Here is an 11984-nt window from a genome sequence, read left to right as displayed (position 1 = left end):
GATCAAATCAGTCGATATTGTCGACCGTAAACCCTGACTGCTCATTGGAGGGTCAAATCCTAAAGTTAAAGCTCAGCTACTTTGGTCATCTGATGAGAAGAGAGGAGTCGCTGGAGAAAGATTTGATGTTGGGAAAGGTTGAAGGTCGCCGGAGAAGGGGTAGGCAGCGAACGCGATGGTTAGATGGCATCCTCGAGGCACTGCAGATGATTTTATGTGATGTTAGGAAGATAGTGAGAGACCGGAAAGCGTGGCGTGACATGGTCCATAGGGTCGCGAAGAGTCGGACACACTGAACGACTGCACTGAACTGATGGTGTTTGTACTCTGCCCTCCTCTTACTGTCAGCATAGAAATTTTAGTATATGAAACATGCTGAATTTTGCACTTATTTAGGTGTATCCACAAAATTTAGTGTCGCCTTTGTTTTATGCATTTGCAGGTTAAACCTGGGAAGCCTGAATCAGCTTCCGTACTCCCAGCTAAGCCCCGGGCAATTGATCACGGACTTGGACTTTTTCTTCAAGAGATTTCTGGACATCAAAGGAAAATACCCGAGACCTATCGAGAGCAACTTTCTCGTTCAGGCTATGTGGGTCCACGAGAAATGCAAGGCGGCCCACGCTACGGGCGACGCATTGTTTGCGTGGATGAAGATTCTTGACGCCCTGCAATTAAGTGAGTGGCCGTACGTTAAATTCTCGGGTGACGTGGTCAAGCTTGTGTCCACTGGAGATAGGTACTTGATGCTCCAGACATTATTTAGAGTCATCGTCCTACGAAGTACGCGCAAAGATGGCAAGTCCCAGATCCTGCTTAAAGCGCCAGTGACATTCTTGAAGCGGTATATTGCCCTCACAAGATCAAACGGAACGAAACACTACCAAGACATGATTCTCCGGGCCCTGACTATGTACCGTAATAGCACGATAGGGGCCATAGCAGGGAACCATATATCGAGGCTCGAAGTTGCCCTGGAAAACCTGACGTACCTCGAAATTGGAAGCACTGACTTCGCGATCAAGGATCTGTGGTCCGTAGACATGCTGCCCAAGAGCGACCACTGGGACTGGCTGAGATACATGCAACTTCTGTTCAAAACAGAGAGGGGGATAACGCCATCCACTTTCATGTTTGTGGAAGATCCTGCGTTTTTCTCTAGGCTTGGTTTAGTCTTCGATGCGCACGATTACGCTACTGCAGTCGCTAATTACGTCGGCTTCAAGGCCATGGTCACTTTCTCGCCGTTCTTGCCGTCGGACTACAGGTTTTTGTACGAATTCTCGCACGGCCACGACATCAGCCAAGTGGACTCACAGCTCGTAGCGTGCAGCATGCTGCTCGAAAAGATGTATCGCTACGGTGTAGGAATAGCAGCAAAGCTTACTCTGGGCAAGGAGTTCGCCAACGTCTACCGAACGCACTACGACGAGCAGTTCGGCGTGCTGTTCAACGAGTCGCGGACTCTCATCAGGGACTTGTTGCAATCTGGCCGCTCCTGGTTCTCACTCGAGGACGTCAAGCCAGCGCAGCGGAAACTGGATGACATGAAGGTCGTTTTCGGGACGCAGGACAACTTCATCCAGTACGAGAGCTACCGACAAACTCCCGCGCTGGCCCTCGATTCGAAGGACAGTGTACTGGGCACAGTATTCGCCATCCTTTCTTACGCGTCGTCCATCTACTGGGACGCTCTTAGCAGCAGCGGAAAGTCGACAGCAGCCTACGACAACGCCTACGCCGCATCCGCTTTCGACTGGGGCAGCGAGTATCAGCCCACTAACAACCTCGTGTTCGTTCCGAACGGGGTCGTGGGCTTTCTGGGCGTTGTATCGAACAAAATCCCTTTCCAGCTGTATCCGGTCGTGCTCGTGCACGTCATCAGGGCCATGCTGCAGGCACTTCTACGCAGCAACTCTCTGTTTGACGATCGCATGGAGCCCCGAAAGTGGTGGAATGCCGAGTCGACAGGTGCCTACGAGAACGTTACGGAGTGCTTGCGGGGCTTGTATGAGGCTGAACAGGGCAAGGAACAGGTCGCGGACGCGTGGACTCCCAGCAGGTTCAGCACGGCTCGCCGCGATGGCGACTTCTTGGACCATGCCGTGCTTCGCCCTCTTTACGGAATCTACGAGCAGGCGCTCATCAAGTACAACGCGACACGGCTTTTTTACCAGCTGCCCGAGGCGCGCGTGACGTCTCGGGAGCTTTTCTTTTACAATTACGCGTCGGCCTTCTGCGACGGCGGCAACAAAGCATCCCGGAGGATGCAGCGAAGTTTGGGGGTCACACCGAGCAATATGCGCGTCAATGTGCCCCTGATGAACTTTCCGCCCTTCATAAGAGCGTTCTCTTGCACGGACAAGGCGCCAGTTAAGCCTCGGTGTGAAGTGTGGAAGGGCTTCGACTGATCCACCAGACAGAAGGGGATCTGTGTGCAAATAACACTGCGTTCATATTAACTTCATTCGTTTTCGTAGTGCTTTACTAAACTTCGTGGTAATCGATTTACTTAGTGCGATTTATGGAATCGTACATTGCCTTCATTACATATTCACGTATATTTTTGTGTTTACTATACTTTTATGATAAAGCTGAAAAATGCAGCCTGAAGGTTAAAGAGCAGACCTTCTACGACTTGGTCGTGCTGGCTATCAGGTACGCTTATTCTGCCTATCTGCCACAGCGTTAACAGCATGACAGTGTTGATGTGCGGTTTCTAGCACCTATTTCGACCACCAAGAGGAGGAGGTACCTGATAAGCACAAGTGGGCTTTATATATTTGTTATTTACTTACATCTACCCAGAGGCGATGGAATATGTAATCTCTATGACGCAGCTTCGTAGACAGCTAAGTGTTGTTTAAGGTTCGTATAAACAGCCTGAGTAGAAGCGAATTTCCCTAGCGCTATCTCTGTACACTTGTTGTTCATCCCGTAGCTTTCTCCTCACAGAAAACGTTTATTTTAATATTGAACTCGGGGCTCGCTTTTTATGTAAATATTCATCCCACATTCCAGAATTAGGTTTGCACAAGTCGTGATGCATGAAAAGCATTTCTTTTGCTGCATATTTTTACTTGTCACTATCCTCGCTGCGCAACGCGAACCCCGATATACAATTGAGTGCCGTGAACCGCGCTGAAGAAGTCTCCATAAGCCACCAGCTGACGGCAACTTGGCTCTGCCACTGAGAAGACACAGTAATAAGGGAGTAATTCCCCTTTGACATCCACTCAAGCACAGCCATACGGTTACAAAGGAAAGCTATATAGCTTTCTCAGAAACTTCGTATTCAAAGAAAAATTGATCCTGGCGCGGGGATCCAACCCGAGACCACCACCTTTCCGGGGCAGTCGCTCTACCAACTGAGCTAACCAGGGCGATCAGCAGAACTGAAGGTAGGGCGAGAGCGAATTGATCAATAACTCGAAGTGGGAATGGTGTTGGCTCTCTTATTATAAATCTGCCCCACCTTCGGATATTACCATAAATGTTTAACGAAGACCCAGTAACTCTAATTGCGACAATAAAGTTTTCTCTCCATCTGTCTGTATCTCTTCCACGCAATGCGATCCGCAACCGACGGCAGCGCATTGGGAGAGATCAGAAGCACTGTGCCGCCCACTGCACTCCCTACGGTCCTTCGAGCCGACCATAATCCGACGGAAATATTTTAAAATGGACAGCAGTATCTTGTTATTCCGTTGGCATATTTATTCTCTTTGGGCATGCAGTAGTGACGAACTATATACATGCTTTATTCGCTGCACCCTCCTTGACTTTTGCGGCGTGAAAAATGTTAGAGATTGTACCTGTACCTAATTTAACCCTTTATTAGCAGCCATGCAGTGTCGTGAGTCCTCGACATATCGTTTGTTTTCTCGCACACATTAGCACACGGAGCTCACATGAAATGTTTGATAAACGTGCTTTCAGTAGCCAGCTCTTTCTAACTTAAATGTTGGTTTAAAGAAACTGCATGAAGCAAAAAAAAAAAAAAAACCGGAGGAGGAGGAAGGGATGTATGGAGAGCGGGGACGCGACATTCCGACTTCTACTCGCCGTTCAAAGACTCGTCCACTTTTGTTCTCTGACAAGTGTTGAGGAAAAACTAGAAAGTTTTTTTTTGGCTCCGAGCCCTCGCTTGTTTGAGGCTTTAGATTTACTCTTTCCCACAATTCGAACCACAAGCTGCACCAAATAACCCAACTGCTAATTGCTGCTAACTGCATGGTGAAATTTATCAGAATTTAGCAGTACGCCGAACCATTTCACCTCGGATTTTTGTAAGGTACATCAACTAGCATAATATTGATACGTGGCAAGGTTAGTCCAGGATGACGCAGTACACAAAGCACAGAATCACAGCAGCGTTAACCTTCTAGCACTAAACGTTGCTGCCACTTTGTCTTCTGTGGCCCTGCCTATTTAACCTATATGCAGAGTGCATCATGAGGAAGGCCGGTCTGGACGAGTCTTCAGCTGGAGTGAAGATTGCTGAAAAACGTATCAACAACCTTAGATATGCGGATGATACCACTTTAATGGCAGAAAGTGAAGTGGAACTCAAGAGACTTCTGATGCGCGTACAAGAAGAGAGAAGTTTGGGCTTAAACTGAACATTAAAAAGACAAAGATCATGGCGTCTTGCCCTATCAAGTCCTGGAGCATCAATGGACAAGAAGTGGAAGCTGTGACAGATTTTCTCTTCTTGGGCTCCAAGATTACCTCGAAAGGAGGCTGCAGCCATGAAATTAGGAGGCGCCTGCTTCTGGGGAAGAGAGCAATGGTTAGCCTTGCCCGCCTAGTAAAGAGCAGAGACATTAGTCTGCCAACCAAGAACCGTATAACTCGTGCTATGGTCGTTCCAGTTGTGATGTATGGATGCGAGAGTTGGACTGTTGGAGAGTTGGACCGCCGAAGAATAGACGCGTTTGAATTGTGGTGCTGGCGAAGACTCTTGAGAGTTCCTTGGACTGCCAGAAGATCAAATCAGTCGATATTGTCGACCATAAACCCTGACTGCTCATTGGAGGGTCAAATTCTAAAGTTAAAGCTCAGCTACTTTGATCATCTGATGAGAAGAGAGGAGTCGCTGGAGAAAGGTTTGATGTTGGGAAAAGTTGAGGGTCGCCGGAGAAGGGGTAGGCAGCGAACGCGATGGTTAGATGGCATCCTCGAGCCATTGCAGATGAAGTTATGTGATGTTAGGAAGATAGTGAGAGACCGGAAAGCGTGGCGTGATATGGTTCATAGGGTCACGAAGAGTCGGACGCGACTGAACGACTGAACTGAACTGTGTCACTGCTTCTGATCGCTGTCTTCTTTTACGTCCAGCGATGCAGGGCATATATGTCACATTACCCCCCCCCCCCCCCCCCCCCCCACGAAAAGCACAGTCCCGGTGCGCACTAGGACGAACTACTGGAGGGGTAGTAAGGCTTCATTCTGGCGACAGGAACAATCTAGGTGCGTGGCATAGAGGACTGTCGCGGCAGATGTACAGGGGCGACTTCGTATGTAACAGGAGTGACTGGCCGTAAAACACGGTAGGGTCCTGCGTAGCGTGGCAAGAGCTTCTCACACAGCCCAACTTTACGAGCGGGAGTCCAAAGCAAGACGAGAGAGCCCGGAGAGTAGTAGACATCATGATGGCGAGAATCATGGCGCCGTTTTTGAGAATTTTGGGAAGAGGCCAGTCGTCGGCGAGCAATAACACGGGCTGCGTCAGCTCGGGAGATGGCGTCACGAACGTAGCAACTGGCGTTAGCGGGGGGAGGCAATACGATGTCAAAAGGAAGGGGAAGGTCGCGGTCGTATAAAAGATAAAACGGTGAGTAGCCCATTGTGTCGTGACGAGAGGAATTGTACGCGAACGTTACAAACGGCAAAATAATATCTCAGTCACGGTGATCATTTGAGACATACATAGACAGCATGTCCGTGAGCGTGCGGTTGAGGCGTTCGGTGAGCCCGTTCGTTTGTGGATGGTAAGCGGTGGGAAAATAGTGCTTAATGGAGCAGTACCGAATAATTTCGTCGACTACTCGAGCAAGAAAGCAACGCCCACGGTCAGTGAGCAGCTGCCGTGGAGCACCATGGAGCAGGATGACGTCGTGCAGAAGAAACGCAGCTGGTGGGTATCGCTCGGGTGACAGCGTAGCGCGTAGTATAATCCGTGGCCACTGCGAGAGGTACGGGGATCGAAACCCCGCACCTCCACCAAGATACGTGGCAAGGTTAGTGCACGAAGGTTAGTCCAGGATGACGCAGCACACAAAGCACAGAATCACAGCAGCGTTAACCTTCTTCTAGCACTAAACGTTGCTGCCACTTTGTCGTCTTCTGTGTCACTGCTTCTGATTGTTGTCTTCTTTCACGTCCAGCGATGCAGGGCATATATGTCACAATATGAAGGTATTAACTTTATTCATCGATGCCCCATAGCTTGGGCATGAAAGCCCATCAATAATAAGGCATTATAAAAAATCGGGTGCTCACAAAGTACTTATATGTGCCTGCAGATGACTTTGAATCTTGCTGGGTCAAGATCTGTAAAGTCTCTGTACCCGCGCAAAGCGCAATACTATACAGATACGAACTTCTTGAAAGCAACCCTCTACACACAGTGTTTGGGAAGTAATAATTGCCTTCTAAGTACCATTCTCTTCAAGAAGCACTGTGCTTCTCGTCCTGGAATATGCACCGGGGCGCTCCACCAGCCACTGAGGATAAAAGCGTGGGCGCTAAAAATAGATAAAGTATGTTAGGCGGCGAGCATCTAGTCCACAAAACAGCATAATATTCATTTTCTGAACTTGGCCGAAGCGGAAATACGCGACCTTTTCGCGAACACTAGAATATTGATAGCACTTGTTCTTTGCGGCGATGCGAACGAAAACTTGAAAGCGGCCGCCTACACGCGAAGGTGCTGGGGTCATGTAGAGAAGTCCGCCCGCAGCGCAATTTATTGAGGCGAGCCTTACTTGGCTATGTTAGCGAAAATGTGGCCACAAAAAGTGGAAGCAAGACGTGGAAGCAAAATTCAACGTGTGATAGGACGTCATATTAATATGAGACTGGCAGTCTTGAATGTGTACGCATAATGACAAGTGGTATATAAATGTCATGTCATGCCTAGTCATGTCATGTGAGTGATTATAGTTAATTTAGTCATGAGTCATAGTCACTTTTCATGAGCCAGTCATCAAGCAGATCGAATGTGCATGACTATGGAGTCCATGACTTGTGTAGGTGATCCAAAGTCATGATCATGACTAGTTTCTAGTCATGACTCAAAAATGCTGAGTCATGACAGTGTAGGAGCCAATAAAGAGCAGCCAACGCACATGCGTTCGCATTTCTGCAGTGTAGATATCTGCCGTGCTCTAAAAGATTTTCTTATTCACTGTATAGTAGAACCTTCCCGTCGTCTATATGCAAGACGTGTGTATGGAAGTTGGAACATATGGTGGAAGCAAATTAACAATGCATTTCTTCTTCATACGAATGGTGAAGGTTCAACATGTAGGTTGGGACAGATAAGTGTCAGTCATTGAACCTGCAAACTTCAAGTGGGCGTGCATTATGATCGCTTGCCGTCGAGTTTATGATATGCAGGTTTCACGTGTGTGCCCTTAAAAGGCACTGCGCTTATGCTTATATGATTGAAAGATATATCGAATGTCGCCACGCACGAAGCACATTAGAAAAATTTGTAAACAACGAATTCCAAGAAAGTTTAACTAAGTTGATTAAAAAGTCAAAGAATTCGCGTTAATTACAGTAAGGATAATTCAGTTTGAAGTTGGTCAATGAGTCGTCGTTTTAAATTAGGTGATCGACAGCAAGTTAAGTAAAGAGACTCAAGAACGACACCTGAGCCTCGAAAACGCAGAATAATTCGAACGAAAGAAAATCACTGAGCAGTGGATTTAATAAGCGGCACCGGTCAGTGTGAAAAGCGCGCTGTTCAAAAATCGTTTCGGACTGTCAATTCTGCGCCTAGCGAGACTTCTCAATCGATCTATGCGTTAGAGTTCCAATGGAGGTGCCCTACAGCGTCCCCTGGGCACATCAATTACGCGCGGGCCACCTTGTAAAAGATAACAAAAAGTCTCCAAATTATTCGGATAAAGAATTTGGTTGTTCTGATAAAGCAAGAGATAATAGCTGGCCTCATTTTCGGATCAAGGAGCGTGGAGGTCTTGCCATCAGAAGCCCTCCGCGAAGAAATTGGCCCAAGAAAATACTACGGTATTCGTTAGGCCAGCTAACGGCGTACAGGGTACAAAATCGTACAACTTCAGTTATGGGAGAATCGCCACACGATCGTGGCTCATCTCTACCTCAACTCTTTCATTTTAGAAGTTCTCTTTTCGTTGTTTCGAGATGTAACCTGTAACCACATATATTTTATGTAGCCATTTTAGACTTTTCCCTTTTGTTAATTATGTTTATGAACAAATATCGATTATTACGCTTATTACAGTTTCGTAATAGGCCTAACAAACTCGTGATAATCTTAATAAAGATTATTACGAGTTTGGGGACGAATTGCTGCGGCCGAGCACTGTGCGCATTGGTCGTGGTTCGTCTTTTTTGTAACGAAGGTGGTGGCGATGCTACAATTGGAGAAACGCATGCTATGCTGAGGAATGCACGAGAAATGTGTCATGGCAGTGTGTTGGGTTCTTTCTACTGCGACGTTCTGCATATCATATGGTGAGCCCTAGGACCGTTTGCCCGCTTCACGTCACTCTTAAAGGACTCGGTGTGGTCAGTTCTGTCAATACTTATAGGACTCGGCGTTGCGTAAAGTGTGCCCGTGATTCCTATCCGGAAGGTGTTTAAAGGCGAAGAAAGGAGAATAGAAGTGCAGTAGCTTTTCCTCAACGTTGTGCATGAGTAACTCACTTGCATTGTGTTTTAGTCTTTGCTTGATTAGGGTTAGAAGGAAAGCAATCTGAATGCAGCTTTCTAGATACCATCCTCGGTCTTAGTTTCTATGAAGCTGTTTCACGAAACAATTACGCCCTCTAAGTTGTTTATACGTTGCCATGTTGCGAAATTTTATGCATTCACAAGCCACTACCGACTGAACTCCAGTATTATAGAAGGGACAGATGGATGCAAAACTTTCTAACGCGTAAGCGTTCATATATACCATAGTTTAAAAATAGTAACCGTTCAATAGAAGACGCAGTAAAACAGAGGCCAAATTTTTGGCCAAAACGTACCATTCCAATCGGTCCAGCTCGTAGTTTGAATATCCTGTATGAAAAATAAAAAAAGAATAATACTTTTGTTCACAGTATGCTATGTTTAACTTTTCAGTGCAGGTTTAGAAGCCTTAAATTTGCTGCGCTTCGTAGGCGAACTTTGCAACCCCTGCGTCCCCTTTGCGGAGTCTCGTCAAAAGGCAATCCAGGAGGACTCTAAAAACAACGAGAAAATAATGAACAATTTTGAAGGAACTATATGAACTGCGCGCCTGACATACACAGACAAAAATAATGGACGGTGTAGCGTAATTTATTTAGCAATGATTTACGTATTTATAGGATTAAAGAACAAATAAGCAAAGTGCTAATTAGGTTGTCGGGCTGTCGTTAATCCTCTTTAATTTGCACGGTGAACGACTGTGCCTGTTGACGACATAACGTGTATCGGCAGTGTGGTGCGTACCTAATACACAAAAGAAGGCATAACGGTTGAACTCCCTAAAGAAAAATTACATTACATTTACTGACATGACAAGCTGTGAAAGGAAGCACGCGAACGGTCCTGAAATGTTGGAAGAGTAGCGCACTGTTCATTCAGATGTATTTAGTGGCCGCTCGTAAAAGCAGCTGATGCCATTCTCTGCTAATTCGCGAATAAAGCGAGTATTCATAACAGTGCGATCTGAATACTCGATGTCACAGCTTAGAACAACGTCAGTAGCTTTGGTTTAATTTAGTTTATGGAGTTTACCGTCCCATCGCGACTCAGGCTGGAGGTTTAGCGCCTCGGTAGTTAAGATCGAGCCTTGGTTGAGCTTTCACCGTTACGTGACGAAGTAGTAGAGCACCACACTTCGGAGCACCAGGATGACGGGTGCGTTGCTGACGATGTTTAAGATGGACTTAGATCCGAACAATATGCCCTACTTGAGCCGCTATATTACCGTAACGAAAACAACAAGAAGCAAAGAACACCATCAGCATCTCCCCGAAATCTAGCACCTAGCTCTGGCCGTTCTAAAAAAAATCCAGCGTACGCTAGTTTAGCGTCTTGGCAGGAGGTAAGGCCACGCGAGTAGAAGAAACATTCATTCGAGCTTGTTCAATGAAACGTGTAGAACATCTGGATCAGGTGGACGATATCGGCGACCTGCAGCGGTGGTAGGACTATGTTTAGCTAATGGAGGTTGGGACATAGATTCGGCCGCCTCAAGAGCAGCAAAAAATTGCATTGTGGGCTATTTCAGCTTTCGAGCAAAAATATAACGAGCACACTTACCTTGTGCATATTGATTAGGAAAATGGCTTCCTTTTCGAGAAGATATTTCTTCTTATGATTCTTAAGAACGCTCGCGTCTGATAATGACAATGTTCATTACCGAATGCTTGCTAGATAAACGAGCTTACAACTGGTGATCAAGCAGCGTGCACATACCTATATATTCAAGTTTTAAAAAGGAATAAAAGTGAGGAAAATAGTCTATGTTTATGAAGAAAATTGTGCAGCAGTCAATCCCGGCTTGAGAGACAGTATACATGGGCAGCCAGCAGCTGAAGGCCGTGTTGGCAGGATATATATGAAGAAATAAGTTATGTTTCAAGCGCCCACAGTGTATTAGGGCCAGTGACGTGAGCTGATGTAACGCTCGGTTGCGGCTTACAGTCGAGTAACTTTCTACTTTGCTTCGGTGTTTGCATTTCTGAAGTGAGCGAATTCGCCTAACGTTATTTTTTTGGTGTTGATGTGCAATGTTTTTTCTTAGGAACGAACACGCGCCGCGTGTCGGTAGTTTCTGAATGAAGCAAGAGCTATTTCACTCATTGCTTTGAAATATCTGCTTCTAACTGCCCTCGGCTCCAATTTTTGCTCCAAAGGTTTAACAAGAAGTGCCTGCAACGGCTAAACAGGCGTGGCGCAACTGGTGGATAATTCACTCTCTTACCTTTCGCGGGTTAGCGTAGAGCTCAACGACACTTAGCTTTAAGGCCGTTCGAATAGTGCAAACTATACGTGAAGCCTTTAAACACGAAATCAAAACACCATGATAATAGTTCATCGCATTTAACCCATTGGCCCACTTATTTCCTTATTAAACAATTGGCATGCTCGCACAATCACAGCGGTTCCTCACGGATAATATGAATCGACCTTGCCGTTGCCCGTTCAACCAGTTACCGCGGGCTTCTACAAAAGGAATCATGCTTAGACTCAGTTTTAAGCATGCACTGTAAAACACAACTGGGAATTTCGAACTCAATCGATCTGCCAATTATGATTAATCAGACAAGTCAGATTAATCGTAATGAGCAGGAGGAATTAGGTCTGCATGTGAGAGCAGCCATTTTCACAACACGCACAAGCAACAGCGGCATAGCGATGCTAGTTTGTCACAACGGGCATGTAGCCTGTTTGCCTTGCTTATATTTTCAACACCACGAGCGGGTAGGAAGTGTTCTTTACATTAGGCGGAATATTGCGCAAACCGACATTTTTTTAACCGTTCTCAAACCCTGGCGCCAATGTCACTGTTCGGCGTGAACTGTGAGTCCTCGCTCGCAAGAAGAGTCAATAATTTATCGATGGGAAAAGTGTACAGCATGGTCTCAGAAAACGTGCCTTCCAGTCAATGCTGAAGATAACGCGAAGAGAACAAAGAACTGCATAGAGGGTGTAGTTGGCAGGAAAACAATAAAAGAAAATGGAGCAACATTCTTGGACGGCTGTTTCATTTCTCTCTGAACTGCTGAGGTCGTCAA

At 46.3% G+C, this 11984-nt stretch overlaps 1 protein-coding gene across 1 annotated transcript; it reads left to right on the top strand.

Moving 5' to 3' along the window:
- The first annotated feature begins 902 nt into the window (after window positions 1-902).
- On the top strand, window positions 903-2411 carry LOC146195008 (neprilysin-2-like). Its single transcript, XM_084596175.1, has one exon. It carries the CDS (start codon window positions 912-914, stop codon window positions 2409-2411), a length of 1500 nt encoding a protein of 499 aa, XP_084452301.1. The 5' UTR covers window positions 903-911.
- The last annotated feature ends 9573 nt before the right edge of the window (window positions 2412-11984 follow it).

This window comes from Amblyomma maculatum, chromosome 3, assembly GCF_055883805.1.
Source record: "Amblyomma maculatum isolate TAMU_Amacu chromosome 3, ASM5588380v1, whole genome shotgun sequence".
In the NCBI taxonomy this organism is placed as follows: domain Eukaryota; kingdom Metazoa; phylum Arthropoda; class Arachnida; order Ixodida; family Ixodidae; genus Amblyomma; species Amblyomma maculatum.
This window is presented reverse-complemented; position numbering and strand designations above follow the sequence as displayed.